Source organism: Notolabrus celidotus, chromosome 9 (genome assembly GCF_009762535.1).
Source record: "Notolabrus celidotus isolate fNotCel1 chromosome 9, fNotCel1.pri, whole genome shotgun sequence".
NCBI lineage: Eukaryota > Metazoa > Chordata > Actinopteri > Labriformes > Labridae > Notolabrus > Notolabrus celidotus.
The window spans coordinates 7,031,430-7,047,411 of NC_048280.1; the positions used below are offsets into that span (position 1 = coordinate 7,031,430).

General features: G+C 41.5%; 1 protein-coding gene across 1 annotated transcript in view; it reads left to right on the forward strand.

The window, feature by feature from the left end:
• nos1 (nitric oxide synthase 1 (neuronal)) overlaps nucleotides 1-15,982 on the forward strand; it is a 55,380-nt gene that overhangs the window by 13,816 nt on the left and 25,582 nt on the right. Inside the window, exons 5-13 of the mRNA XM_034693051.1 lie at nucleotides 3,157-3,302; nucleotides 6,164-6,326; nucleotides 6,706-6,797; nucleotides 10,278-10,419; nucleotides 10,525-10,664; nucleotides 11,573-11,747; nucleotides 13,791-13,892; nucleotides 14,168-14,362; nucleotides 14,617-14,702. Of these exons, the coding sequence (XP_034548942.1) occupies nucleotides 3,157-3,302; nucleotides 6,164-6,326; nucleotides 6,706-6,797; nucleotides 10,278-10,419; nucleotides 10,525-10,664; nucleotides 11,573-11,747; nucleotides 13,791-13,892; nucleotides 14,168-14,362; nucleotides 14,617-14,702 (1,241 nt within the window). The remainder of the gene's footprint in view (nucleotides 1-3,156; nucleotides 3,303-6,163; nucleotides 6,327-6,705; nucleotides 6,798-10,277; nucleotides 10,420-10,524; nucleotides 10,665-11,572; nucleotides 11,748-13,790; nucleotides 13,893-14,167; nucleotides 14,363-14,616; nucleotides 14,703-15,982) is intronic.

A 15,982-nucleotide genomic window follows, 5' to 3' on the forward strand; every position in this document is an offset into this window, starting at 1 on the left:
TCAAGGTGTCGTTCATAAGAAGTTTGATATTAGTTTTGTTTGCTGCTCGCATCCCAGTCAGAAACAGTCTAAATCAGCCAGCATTGCCCATATGACCCATGTCGGCTCCAGGCGCCCACCCTTCACTGCGCAAAGGTTTCCAATGGGGGGGAGGAGCAGCCACCAGGGACGGGGGCACGTAGGTAAAAAGTAAGGAGAAGGTACTGAATTAGTGCCGCCGTCTATGGGGTCAGCTCCTTGGGAGGGAGCCGGTCTACATAATCAAGTAAAGGCCGGTTAAAGACTTTTTTAAAGTATTTTTTATCTTTACAGATTTTGAACTTTGTTGTAACATTCTGAAGTTTACTATTGAGTACCTAACAGAGTACAGGTGATGCTAATGGTAATACCTACAATTTTGACATGTTAAAAAAAAATTAAAAATACATCCAACAACAAAAAAAAAAGTCTAAGTTGATATTTCCGCTGGGAATTAAATCCCCTAAATTCAAGCGAGTGTATGTAGCCATGGAGAACTAGCATGAATTTGAATGTAGCATTTCCTCAGGACTCCGTCTAACCCCTCCTCTCGGAGCTCTGACCGTATGATCGTGACTGATTCAAGACCGGTCCTCAGCACATCGTTTGTGTTATGAACTACGTCAACTCATGTCTCACTTAGTGGTAAGAAAACAACAAAACATTATCATAGTGAAAGTTAAAAACACAAACAAACATGAAATGTACGCGCAGGAGGCGGGCAGAACGGCAGGACGGGATTTGATTGGTTCCATAATTTGGCACCTGATGGCAGGGATTGGTTGGTGTTTTCCCAGGTTCACTCCGGCTGTAGATAGCTGATTTTTTTCTCTCTTTTTTAAGAGCACATTATGTATTGATTGCCATCGGGACAAAAAGATAATTTTAACCAGTATAACAAAAAGTGTATCTAAATCTGACTACCAACCCCAGCTTTAATGACAAAATGCAGCCTGGGTCCTTGACACAACACAGTATGCTATCATCAAGCTAACAATTTGACCATCATTGTTGGTTTTATCTTGGTAAGTAAACCACCGACGGTTGTTTGTTGAAAACAGGTGACAGTAGTCTATCGTATTAAAGTCTCATTGTTGACCTATACCTAAAATGTCACTCAGGGTGTTGTTTAGGGAAACAAGTGATGTGTTATTTTCTTGAGAGGGTAGTCTGAATCTGAATTACCAAGGTCATTTAAAAAAAAACCAACTCAAAAGTCATCATCTAAATGCAAGACTTTAAAGAAAATGTATTCCTGTGGTTTATTTTCATCCCCTTTCATCGATCAACCGGCTGGTCCGTCCATTCCCTCCGTTTTATCATGCAGCCAAAGTTTCCTCCTCTTGTTAGTAAGCCAGTCCTGCAGTCACAAGGTGAACCCCACCGTTTAATAATTCAACCCCCAAAAAACCCTGCATCCATTCGTAAACAGGAAACAGCCGCCTAATTACTTTGGTGACTTATCGGACACGCTGTGCATCCCGATGAATGGGCTGTAGTAGCTTGTTCAGAGTTATTATTTATCACAGACGCTTCTGTATTGGAGGATGATCCGTCTTTTTCCAAAAGGACAGCTGGCTGGCATGAATGCCCAGAGCGGTATGATGAGCGGACGTGCTGGAGCACAAGTGATTCCTTTGTTTTATTTTTAACACTCTCTGCTCTACTCATCCATTTCCCCATTTATGTTGTCGAATCTTAGCGTTCATGATTTTCTGTCTCAGTGTTGTGGTGTTCTTGCTGTCACTTATTTTTCCTAAGCTTCGGTTTATATCTGTAGTTATCCCTTTATTTTTTATCCTTTCTTCTGGATATGCTCACTCAATTTCCTTTCTCATTTCCCATTGTTTTGACTGGCTGAAATTGCGCGTTTGTTGACTCGTCCAACAGTTTTTGTCCAGTGAGTGTTGAAGGGACACGGAGGGGAGTTTATTTTGGACAGACTGCCAGCCCACGTCTAAGTATTTGGACAGTGCAAGTGTGTGGTTCAGAGTCACAAGCCAATTTTAGCAGCGCTGGGGTCATTGTCAAATTTCCTCTTCGCCTGCACGCCTGCACTGTCGTCTCTGTCAGATGCTCTGGCTCACTCATTGGCTCTCTCTTTGAGCTGATGAGGACATTTAGGCAAACCAAAGTGACAGCTGACTTCAGCTCTAATCACATTAAACTGACCACACAAGGTCGCTCTCAGCTATGAGCCGTTCTCTCTGTGCATCTGTCTGTTTCTTGTTTTCTGTCGTTGCTCCTCGCTCTTTCTGTCTTCCTGTCTCCACTTGATGGAAGGATAGCAATCCATGACTCACTGACTTACTCATTCACTAACATTCGTGCCAGCCATTTGTGAGCGATATGATGAAAGAAATTGTAAAACAGTTATTATCTTTCACATGCATTCAGGGCCCGGAAGTTATCATATACAATAACCAAATATACATTTTCTATAGCAGAAGTGGAATTTCCTAAGAGTAAAATGGGACTGTAATTGGTAAAACCTTTCAGTGCCGATGGATGTGCGCTAAAAAAGAAAAGTGGAGCGATAGTTGAACTTCAGGTTTGTTCCATATGGAGCCCTTTTTGTCTTGTGTGCTGTGAAACCAGAACTAACAAAGTTTTACAATGCTTTTGCACACTGAAGCACAATCTCACAAAGAGCAAATGGGGAACTTCTGGCAATTGAAGTGGAGCGAGAAACCTTCAAGAAAATTGGACGGTTCAGGCATCTCATTGGTTCGCTTCATATCAAGCACAAAGACCCGGCAGTATGTAATGTGATAGCGTTGCGTTCTGTGCTTTTAAAAGATGCCATACTTCCCTCTGATTCCATTCAATCACAACACACAGGAACTGCCTCTAATCAGTGAACAGAAATCCTGATGACCACTCAAATAACATGGAGAGAAGTCAGTCCCAGAATAGCAGTTAGCACTGTGCAACAATGATCCAATGAGCTCCAGTTAGTTTTATTGTGTGCTGGGAAGTAAACTTTGTGGGTAGTTGCAGAGATATTACCAGTGAATTGTACCATATGCCATAATCCCCCTGCTCTTCAGTTGCATTTTGACAGTGAGGAAAAACCAACAAAGCAGAATCCCTTTATGAGAAAAGCTCCCTCATCTGTCACGTTGTTTGTCTTTCTAGTTGCCAATCTGCTCTGAGAATGTCTGCATGGGCTCTGTGATGGTGCCCAACCAACACACCCGCAAGCCAGATGAGGTCAGAACCAAAGATGAGCTCCTTCCACTGGCAACTGACTTCATAGACCAGTACTACACCTCCATCAGAAGGTAAGCACAGGGGAAAAAGGGACAGAGAAGCTTCTCGTTGGTAAAAAAACAAAAAGAGTGTTAGAATATTTTACTTTCATCAAAGTGCGTTAACTTTAAGATATTTTGCTCGGTTCAATTGCAATAAAGTTTGAGGACCGCTGGTTTAGCCAGCAATTAAGTTGCACGACCCATGTACAGCTATATTCCTCAAAGCAGATGGCCCAATTTCCCACCCTATCCACTGTTCTTTCTAAACATTGACATAAAAAGACCCCCCAAAAAACAAAAATAAAGATAGTAATGAGGAAAAACGTACGTACAGATCAATTAAAAAGTAAGTCAGTTCAAATGTACTATGTGTAAATGTTATATCTAAAAAAGTGCAAGGTGGAGGTGAGATGGAGTGTTGAACAAATAAGTAATCATACAATTCTGGCAATAGTGTAGGATACATTTTAGTTAATCAACACATTCATTTAAAAAAATATATTCCATTATCAAGTCCCTGAAATTAAGGAACAGACGCCGAATATCAAAAACAACTACTGTATACTTAAACTGTAGTGTATACAGCTTAGAGACCCCTGCAAAAATATCAGTTTTTCAGATTTTACTACTTAGAGGTATATGTTTGAGTAAAATTAACATTTTTGTATTATTCTATAAACTACTGGCAACATTTCCTCCAAATTCCAAATAAAAATATTGTAATTTAGATCATTTATTTGAAGAAAATGACAAATGGTCAAAATAACAAAAAGATGCAATGTTTTCAGATCTTAAATAATGCAAAGGAAACCAGTTCATATTCATTTTTGAAACACACAACACTAATGTTTTTATTTAGGAAGAGTTCAGAAATCAATACTTTGTGTAAGAACCCTGATTTTCAATTACAGCTCTCATGCTCTCCATCAGTCTTTCACATTGCTGTTGGGTGACTTTATGTCTCTCCTGGTGCAAACATTAAAGCAGCTTAGCTTGGTTTGATGGCTTGTAACCATCCATCTTCCTCTGGATCAAATTCCAGAGGCTTTGAGTTCAGGTCTGGAGATTGGGCTGGCCGTGACAGGGTCTTGATCTTGGTGGTCCTTCATCCACACCTTGATTGACTTAGCTGTGTGTCATGAAGCATTGTCCCACTGGAAAATCAAAGCCTTTTTGACTAAACAGAAGAGGAAATAACTCACCAAAAATAACCAACAATAAATACAAACTGTAAACATCATGATCAAACTACCTAAACAACACGACTGCTGTTTTATATGACAGATCTTACCAAGATCTAAGAGACTGTTTCTGAACAGTACGAACTCTGCAGCAACTTCAGCCACAAACACACATTACAGCAAGAAGAGAGCGACGCAGCTTTTGCTCAAAGTGGAGTGCTTTCACACAACACAAAGTTGCTTAGCAACATTGATGTTCTCCTCTGCAGAGAGAGTGTTACAACCAGCAGAGAGTTTTATTGTTGTTCTCACCTATCTGATTGGCATTTTGGGAGCTTTATGGTCGTTCACAATCTGCTCTCAATTCAGCCTCACTGCTTGCGCTCCTTTAGCATGAAATGAGCAGCCGCTCAAGCTCTCCTTTCCAACAGCCCCCTCAAGACTCAGCAGACTGCAAAAAGACCTCACAAACACCTGCAGAAGTTAGGATCCATCTTAAGCCTGATGTAGCATACTTGTTACTGTAAATGTTATTCATCACCTCCACCCCTGTGTTATGTAAACTGGGCGATAAGCATGATTAAGTTTAAAGCTGCTCTGAATAAACGAGAGTAGTCAGCTGTGTTTGAAAGTGTTTAATTATTCTAGCAGCTCCATCTATGCTCTTCACAGGTAGATCGTTAACTAGCTAAGGCTTTGTCCAGGTTACTGTGTTACAAAAACGGATTTCCAGTTGTGCAAAACAGTTATTTATGTTGTAGTTATTTTATTTCCCCGGTTGATTTAAGGTTGTGTTTGTGCAGCCAACTCACTGTGGGTAGAGTAAAAGAATATATGAATGGAGTAACATGACAACATCAATCAATCTTAATCTATATAGCGCCAAATCATGACAAATGTTATCTGAAGACTCTTTACAAAAAGAGCAGGTCTAGACCGTACTCTATGTTCTATCATTAACAAATACCCAACATTAAGACAGGATAAGATCCAGTCCCGTCTTCTAGACAGGACTCAGTCTGATCTCATCTTAATCCACCATGAGCAGAGCACTTTGCAGCATTTAGCAAGTTACAGTGGCAAGGACAAACTTCCTTTAACAGGCAGAAACCTCAAGCAGGACCAGACTCATGTTAGACACACATCTGCTGAGACCGTGTTGGAGAGAGGGATAGAGGGAGATGAAGAGAGAGATAGTGGTGAGATGGATAGTAGTAGTTGTAGCTGCAGGCCGTCTACTGCAGCGGCTTAGAGGAACCTACGAGACAAGGGAGCTCAGGGACTCCATAAAGGTCTATGGTCAGTAACTTTAAAGGGACAGGGAGAGTTAAAGTAAGGGACAGGCAGAGAGAGGGGAGAGATAGGATCCCAGTATGTCGGTTCCCCGGCAGTCTAAGCCGATAGCAGCATAACTAAGAGCTGGTTCAAGTCTGATCCAGCTCTAACTATAAGCTTTATCAAAATGGAATGTTTGAAGCCTACTCTTAAAAGTAGAGAGGTTGTCTGCCTCCTGGACCCTGACTGGTAGATGATCCCAAAGGAGAGGTGCCTGATAACTGAAGGCAGGACCTCCCATACTATTTTTAGGAACTAACCCTCTTTCGAAACAAAAAGTCAAATCAAAATGTGCTTACAAAGCTTCACTCGCTTTATTGAATGAAAGTGTTGTAGTATTCATATTTTCTGACTGTGAACCTGCTCCGTCGATAGGAATGGCTCCAAGGCCCACGTGGACAGGCTGGAGGAGGTGACCAAGGAGATTGAAGCTTCAGGAACTTACCAACTGAAAGACACCGAGCTGATTTATGGAGCCAAGCATGCGTGGAGAAATGCTGCCAGATGTGTAGGAAGGATCCAGTGGTCCAAACTACAGGTATGGACGGATGGCGTGAAGTCATAGCATGGGGCTGTTGATACTTCAAAATTGCTCCATTCTGCTTTGGATGGTTTGGGAAGTCTTGTGGGTAGTTTTTCCATTCCTGTTAACTCTTTACTTGGTATGAAATTTGCAAATTTTGGTCCTCAACATCTTGGTTGTGTTGGCAAAAAGTGAAAGACTGCTGGTAGAAGGCGCCTCCACACTGGCTCTACTTCACTTAAATCCTCACTCTATGCCTACTACTTGGCTACAGTCTGAGTGGGAGGTTTAGGATCAGTCACTTCTTTGTATATACATGCTGTGTTAATGTTAAAAGTCAACTTAAAACACTTCACTGTGGTTCTGAGTTTTCATTTTTGTCTTTGCACTCCAGGTTTTTGATGCCAGAGACTGCTCAACAGCTCATGGAATGTACAACTACATCTGTAATCACATCAAGTATGCTACCAACAAAGGCAACCTGAGGTAGGAATGCACATAGATCAACTATTTACCCAGGTCTCATTTCTTTATGTCGTCCATTCTTCCCTTTTGTTCAACTCTGCTCTGGTTCCTCTCCCCTCTCCCCATCTGTCGCTACATGCATCACCATCTCATCACCCCTCTCGTTCTCTGACTACCCTGATTTGACCCACTGTCCCATCTGTCAGTGTGCGCTACGTGTCTTAATGCCGTCTCTGACACTATCTGCTTCCTGTCTATCTTTATGTGTCTCTGTACCAATCATGGCCCTGTCAGTGAGGCGCTGGAAACCTGCTCACAGCGGGCAGTCGTTTGTCAAACCTGCGCGGCGCTCACTCACTTTCTGCCAAGTCCTAATCACATGTGACACCTCATATTTACTCCTTGGATGATGGATAGCCTCTGACTCATTACTACACTTAGCCTGGCCTTCACAGGGACAGCTCGGACACACATGTTGGTCAGAGCCTGCAGAGGAACAACATGGCAGACTTGAAGCAGAATTATTTTACTCATTTAAATGAATAATTGATATTACAGTAATACTGACAGCTTGAAAATATAAATATTCCCTCTTGAAGTGTCTGGACTTCAGCTTACAAACAGTTTTGGAAACACCTTTTGCAGGTCTTTTTTTCTTTGTATTTGACTATAAAGCAGATATTTAATCAAAGAATATGTTTACAGGGTTGCTCATTTTCAAACAGGGCGACACGTCCGCAGTTTTAAATGTTAATGAAGCATTAATGGATTTCGGGCCTGATCGGCCTTTTTATAGAAATCACTAACGCTCTTAATCACCACAGCAAGGTTTCACATAATCTAGTAGCTTATGGCTGCCCCTGCTTGAAGACTGATCTTTAAAGCAAAAGTAAATGATTGATGAACCATTTATAAAGCACTTAGTTCCAACTTATTACGTATGATTAGTCACAGATTATTACTCCATTATACAGGGTGAGTAAATATTAATATGTGCAAAATAATGACCCCAACCAGCAAGTGTTACATTATCTGTTATTCTAAGGGAGACCAAGGAATATTGAAGCTGTTATATACTATGTACAAATAGAATAGTATAGTAAGGCAAGGCAACTTTATTTGTATACAGATTTCATACATGATGGCAACTCAATGTGCTTCACATTAAAACATTAAAAGCATTGGAAACATTCAGACAGGCATAAAAGAACACAATTAAAATGACAAATATAATAAAACAGAAAAGAAAAGGAAAATTAGAAATGTGTTAAAAGTAAATTTAAAATTTGCATTTAAAATGAGTTAAATTAAGCTAAGATAGGAAGGCAGTGGCAAATAAAAAAGTCTTAGTCTTTGATTTAAAAGAGTTGAGAGTTGGAGCCGACCTACAGGTTTCAGGGAGTTTGTTCCAGATATGTGGTGCATAATGACTGAACGCTGCTTCACCATGTTTCGTTCTGACGGACTGAAAGCAGACCAGTACCTGATGACCTCAGAGGTCGAGGTGGTTCATAAAGTAGTAGCAGATCAGCAATGTTTTTTGGACCTAAACCATTCAGTGCTTTATAAACCATCAGCAGGATTATAAAGTCTATTCTCTGACAGACAGGAAGCCAGTGTAGGGATCTAAGAACTGGAGTGATGTGGTCTACTTTTTTGGTCCTTGTTAGGACTCGAGCAGCAGCTTTCTGTATGAGCTGCAGTCGTCTGATGGACTTTTTAGGGAGTCCTGTTAAGACCCCGTTACAGTAGTCTAGTCTGCTAAAGATAAATGCATGGAGAAGTTTTTCTGCATCCTGCTGAGACTTAAGTCCTTTAATCCTTGATATATTCTTAAGGTGATAGTAGGCTGACTTTGTAATTGTCTTAATGTGGCTGCTGAAATTAAGCTCTGAGTCTATGACTACACCAAGGTTTCTGGCTTGGTTTGAACATTTCATCATAGTGTACTATATACAACATGCCTGTTGATTTAATCATATACTTTAGTTTACGCAGGGACAGAGAGACGGTTTCCGGCAGATGTACACAGCTAACACAACTGGCCCAGATTCCCACAGCTGCTCTAACTCCTCCCCGACTTATAACCAGCTTAGCAGTATTACTCTGACCCTTTCACTTTTACCCGGTCATGGCATCAAAACAGCACTGTGATGTAGAGCAGGCCAAAGGTGCTCTGGCCCCTGCTTCTGCTCTGGAACAACGTGATTAAAAGGACTCCGGTGCAGTTAAGCGACCACGTGTTAGTGATCATGAATCATGGTGATTGATGAAACTGAAACGTTGAATCCACTATATCTGACCTTGAAATCTACATGCTGCCTTTTTCTGTGATACTTTTTCTGTTGCTTGTCTGTCAGGCACAAACCTTGTATCTCCAAAACATCTACCTTCCAGGAAGTCAAAAAAAAAAACAGAGTTATTCAGCTGAGAGCTACAGCTACAAGCTTTTTTAAAAACACTTTTCATACATTCAATTTAAGAATACCTACTGGATGGCATAAAGGGAAATCAGTAGCATTACTAAATGTAAAAAAATTAAATTACTAAATATTGAGATACACTCTAGTCTCTAGGTTTAGGGTGGGTGGGTAAAAGGGGTGGTTGTGGGGGTATAGGGTTAATGTTCTTGTTTGTAAATTGAAAAACTATAAATAAAGCATTTAAAATATTGAGATATGAGGTTTCTGCCCGACAGCTACTGTTTGTTTTTTTAATAATAAGAAATAGTAAACAACATGTTTCATTAACAATCCCTTCTACAAATTCCCTATTTGGGATCAAAAAAGCACATCCATCCATCCATCCATCCATCCATCCATCCATCCACCTATCTATCTATCTATCTATCTATCTATCTATCTATCTATCTATCTATCTATCTATCTATCTATCTATCTATCTATCTATCTATCTATCTATCTATCTATCTATCTATCTATCTATCTATACCTACCTACCTACCCACCTACCCACCTATCATCCATCATCCATCCGTCCGTCCGTCCATCCGTCTGTCCATCCATCCATCCATCCATCCATCCATCCATCCATCCATCCATCCATCCATCCATTCATTCATCCATCCATCCATCCATTCATCTATCCATCAGTCCATCCATCCGTCCGTCCATCCGTCTGTCCATCCATCCATCCATCCATCCATCCATCCATTCATCTATCTGTCCATCCCTCCATCCGTCAAACTATCCCTCCATCCATCTGTCCATCTATACCAGCAAATAAAGGGATCATATATAGCTTAAAGGTGTGAGTTACAAATTTAACAGAGTACATTTGAAGTCATCTCTCCAATAGAATAACACATAAGCAATGGATTATTATCTCAGATGTTGCTGTGGCAAATCTCAAGACTTTTGTTAAATTATTAGAACATTTTTAGATTTGAATTTATTGCTCAAGATAGCAACAAATCTAAATGTTTTAAATGTAAAAAACACATACAGTAATAGAACTCTTTCAATAATCTGTGTTTTGCAGGTCAGCCATCACCATATTTCCACAGAGGACGGATGGCAAACATGACTATCGAGTGTGGAACAGTCAGCTGATCCGTTATGCTGGCTACAAACAGCCTGACGGACAGATCTGGGGTGACCCTGCCAATGTAGAGTTTACCGAGGTACACAAGAGAAGGAGCTTTAGTTTTCATTTTACAAGCCGAAGCTGCAAAATCTCATTTTTTGTTTCCTCTACTCTCAGCTCACATGTTGCTTTTGGTCACCAGATCTGCATGCAGCTGGGATGGAAAGCTCCAAAGGGTCGTTTTGATGTCCTCCCGCTCCTGCTACAAGCCAACGGGAATGACCCTGAGCTGTTTGAGATCCCCGAAGACCTCATCCTGGAGGTGCCGATCACACACCCAAAGTGAGTGATGCCTCCTTTCTGAAGCATTCAAGGAATAAACAAGAACAGAGAGGGCTGCACCAACAAACATCCGCCCACTCGCACATCTCTTAACAACACTTCTGAAACAATGTGGGACTGTAGAGCCAAGAAGTCTTGTTGGGTTATCGTCACAATCCAACTGTGCTGAATATTCCTAGAAAACACAGCAAGCCATGCTCGATCTGTTGCTATGCCAGGTTTTGTGGTAACCATGGGGCTCGTTAGTGAGTCTCATGCTTCCTCCTGTTTTTCAATCCTGTGTGTTTACTTTTCCTTCAATAAAACTTTTCTTACTGCGGTGGCTTCTCAACAAGAGCCATGGCATTTTAAACATGAAGCTGCTGTATCTAATCCTTCTATTCCATAATCATTTGATGATATTACTACGCTGCTTTTCACACATACATGCTCAGATGCACACAGAGCTATCACTGTATCGCTACACGCTGCAGAGAGCATCTCATAATCCCTTGACACACTGATCTCCCTGCCAGACTCCCCCGAAATTGGCATCTTGTGCTGCACACCATGCATCAACTGGCCCTCCGCTCTGGCAGCAGCTTGGCACAGACCAAGACCACCAACAGAGTCTCATCATTACACTAGATTAGACCGAGTTCTGCAAATAATACACTGAAAGCAGTGTTATCAATCCCTCGAGAGGGTGCACGGAGGTATATATTTAGGCCCTGGCTGCTCTGTCCAGCTCTGAAAAACTATCAAAGTGGGGGTTTTGGGTGTTAATGTTGGTTTTGGCTGCACACTTTGTGTCATGGGGATACAAATCTGTGCCCAAAGCAACACACCATAATTATTATGAAAATTGACTGTGTATGTTCCAAATGTTGGACCTTCATTGACATCATTCCTCTGTTTTTTTCACCCAGGTACGAGTGGTTCAAGGACCTGAACCTGAAGTGGTACGGCCTACCGGCGGTGGCCAACATGCTGCTGGAGATCGGCGGCCTGGAGTTCACCTGCTGCCCCTTCAGCGGCTGGTACATGGGCACTGAGATTGGCGTGAGGGATTTCTGCGACAGCTCACGTTACAACATTCTGGAGGTAGGGTAGTGTGCCAGAATACATCATGATCCATGCAAATGAGGGATAAGAATCCAAGGCACAGACTGACAGAAGCCCTGTGCGGTGATGAGCATGTGTTCGGTCACCAGATGAGCCAATCAGAACGGCATTCTTCCTCTGATTGTGCTCACTGAGGAGAAAACTGACGCTCTTAGTTCAAATTAAACTGTGTTCATTTTAATTTCATGCAAAAACAACATGTAGTCATTCATCTATTGTTTTATACTGAATCCTTACATGCATTTAGAGAGACAAATTGGATACATGAGCTTTTGGAGCAGTAAATGCTCAATGTTTCAAAATCTTTTCAAGGATATGCAAGTAATTTTTTATTTCAAGGGGAATCAGAGCGCCTGCTGCTGGTGCATGCAACACCTGAAATGAAACAATGAAAGAGAAGTTTTCCCATTCCTCTACACAGAAAGGAGCTGAGTAGTTGAACTGCTTGGAGCAATTCTGGCCACATTTGTGGATTTTCTTGCAAGTGCTGTAATTGTGTTGAGCGTTGTTGATAACAACAGCTTATGCACTTGTGTTTTGTTCTTTTACATAATTTGCATGTATTGTTTGGAGAGGAACTTTAATTGCCGGCCCTTTTCATTAAGGCACTTCAAAAACGACTTGAGCAACTTTAAAAAGAAGAATAAAGGCCTCTTCACTTTAATGATAGACTGTCAGAGAAGCTGAAGACCATGCAGTGTTTCTACTTCTTTTGTTTTTAAGAAAATTAACATTTGCTGGATTTCTGAAACACGACTGAGCATCAAACTTGACTGAGATCAGATTTAAATAATAAAAGGAAGCGACAAACTCTGTGTCTTAATCTTACATTTGGTGTATCATCAGTTTTAACAACACAAACAAAGTATAAATACATAATTATGTGGCTCCATCGGCGTCGAATACCAAGGCTTTGTCACAGACACTCGTTAGCATCTGTTTTCTTCCTTTCTAACTTGTTTAAAGGCCCTGTGAGGAGTTTTGAACTGGCTGAGAAACAGACTGAAAATTATACTGATGCCTCTTCATGACATTCAACAAGCAAACAAGTCCATCAGCAGCAACACTAAAACCTTCTCTGTTGTCATTTTTAGTGCCTGAAACCACCCTGAAGGGGTAGGTGTCAAACCAGATGATAGACATCTCTCTTGAGAAACAGCCTTCATTTGACTGTTTTCATGGAAAATAATTGCCTGATAAAGTTGACTGTTAAAAGACAACAGGATGAGGCTTTTGTTGAAAACACTACTTTTGCATGTACAGGACAAGAGATAAGAGGTATCACTTTGTCCACAAGGGGGGCACCAGAATCATCCATCCATCCATCCATCCATTATCTTGACCGCTTATCCCGTTAGGGGTCACGGGGGGCTGGAGCCTATCCAAGCTGGCTTCGGGCGGAAGGCAGGGCACACCCTGGACAGGTCGCCAACCTGTCACAGGGCTAACACACAGAGACAGACAACCATTCACACACACACTCACACCTATGGGCAATTTAGAGTGACCAATTAACCTGGCAAGCATGTTTTTGGACTGTGGGAGGAAGCCGGAGTACCCGGAGAGAACCCACGCATGCATGGGGAGAACATGCAAACTCCAAACAGAAAGGCACCTGCCCGGCCGCACCAGAATCAATACAAAACAACAGTTCCTCACAGCAGCTTTAACATGAGTCTGTGTGTTTGATTATGGCTTAGCAACATTTTAAAAACTACATGTTTAAGCAAAACAATATGCAAAGGGTTGAATTACTATACCAGTGTTGACTTTTAGATTAGCACTCTAACCTGGGGTTTTGTTGTGAAATTTGTGCAGCCAATGCATGAAGCTGCTGTGTTATCCCACTACACAGCAGTTGTGGTGTTAGATTTAATTCTCAAGTCGGTGTAACTTCAAATTCCTTTTCAATCTGAAACCCAAATCAAGGCAACACAGAGCATTTCAAAAGGTGAATCACCAACCAGAACAGTGACTTATACCTTTTGTTATAACTCTTCTTCTTCTTTCTGTGTTTGGTAGGAGGTTGCAAACAGGATGGCCTTAGACACCAGGAAGACTTCCTCCCTCTGGAAAGACCAAGCACTAGTGGAGGTCAACATCGCTGTTCTCTTCAGCTTCCAGGTATGCTGTGTCATTCCTTTATAGAAACACTTCACCTGTGTTTGAACAGCTTATCAAAACATCCATGCGAACAACTCAGGTCTCTTGTGTGTGCCGTGAAGTACACGACTTTCCTAACACTTGTTTGTGTTTGTCACTTCTGCAGTTAGCTGCTTATGTTAGCCACTCACGAGTATGTAAACGATGCAAGGAGGCATGAAACATTTCAGAGGAACATTTCTGCTTTGAGAAGAAAGTACACTGATTGCTTTATTTGTTGTGTCTCCTTCCTGTAGACTTGCAAAGTGACCATAGTAGACCACCACTCAGCCACAGAGTCCTTCATGAAGCACATGGAGAACGAGTACAGGGTGCGAGGAGGCTGTCCTGGGGACTGGGTGTGGATTGTGCCTCCCATGTCAGGAAGCATTACACCGGTGTTCCACCAAGAAATGCTCAACTACCGCCTCACCCCCTCCTTTGAGTATCAGGTAAGATGAAAACTTCATTACGAGACGAGCACTCCTGTTTACAGCTTTTCTATATAAAGAAAACCATTAACGTAAATGAAAGTGAAGTCATTAGTTGGTGTATATACCAGGATTGTTTAAGTAAATTGGGAATTGCAGCTTCTTTATACTAAATGAGTCCTAGAATACCCTGAAAACACAGATGTATTCATTATCTTGGAATCTATTTGAGCCTTCAATAACAACAGCCTCTCATTTCTGCCCATATGCAAAAGCCTGACCCCTGGAATACTCATGTGTGGAAAGGAGTCAATGGGACGCCCACAAAGAAGAGAGCTATCGGATTCAAGAAGCTTGCCAAGTGAGTGTGCAATCACACAGAAATACCAGAAGACAACAACGCTTTGTTTGAATTGTGATGAGCACCTGCATTCATTAACTCAAGGTTAATTTGAGGCCTTAAATGTCAAAGATGATTTACTGTAGGATATGTGTATGATAATGCAACCCGTGACAAATAATCACTTCCCTGACAAAAGTTAGACACATGGGACGGAAGCATGTGTACGCAGCGGTGAAATTCATCCAATCAACCCCTCAGGGAGTAATCAAAGCCTCGTCGCTGTTTTCTATACACACGCATCCACTAGTGTGTGTGTATTATCTGCTATTAATATAATTACCCTGAGGATACGACAAGCTAGCTAATCACAATTGTCATCCATCCGCTACCTTGACATAAAGTCTATTGGCTGCTGAAGTGAACCACAATATCCTCAGTAACAAATCTGTTAACAGTAAAGGGAGATTTCTGGATTTAGTGACGATCAATGATAACAAAGTGTTTCAACCAGATGTGCTGGAAACAATTTATTTTGTTTCCAGTATCTAAACTTGTGTTTTGGATGATAGTTGCTAACTCTCTGATACTGTATCTATCTCATACAGCAGTTGCATATTTACCCTTTGATGATTTGATATATCTCTATTTATTGCATGGCCTGACTTAAAGCTGGGGTTGGTAGTCTCGGAAAACTAGCATGAATTTGAATGTAGCATTTCCTCAGGACTCCGTCTAACCCCTCCCCTCCTCCCTCAGAGCTCCTCCAAAATGACGCCCCCCCCCCCCGCTCACATGAACGAGCGCCGCTGACTTGCGACCATATGATGGTGACTGATTAAAAACCGGTCCTTACCAAAACATTATCATAGTGAAAGTTAAAAACACAAACAAACATGGCTGCTGTTAGCACTCACAACTGTCATTCTAGCATTATCCAGTTGTACTGGTGACACGAGATCAGGAGAAAAGTTATAACACATATAAAACTGTAACAGCTCTACTGTTTGTTAAACGTGTTCAGTGTAGATGTTCTTAATTCCTACAGTGTTGACAGTCAGTGAAGGCATCAGGAGAGATGTAGAGTGTGTGAGCTGGAGAGAGGAGAGACAAGAGGAGAAGTTCTTCATTCATTCAAACTTTGATTGTTGTTTTGTTGGTTGGCGTGATCACGGCAGACAGTGACCGGTTATTAAAACTCTACGTGTTCACGAATCGGCTCGTCATCCCTACAGCGTCCGGACAGACGCTACAATACATCTACATTTTCTGTAGGACTTACTAAATGTCATTCATTCTTC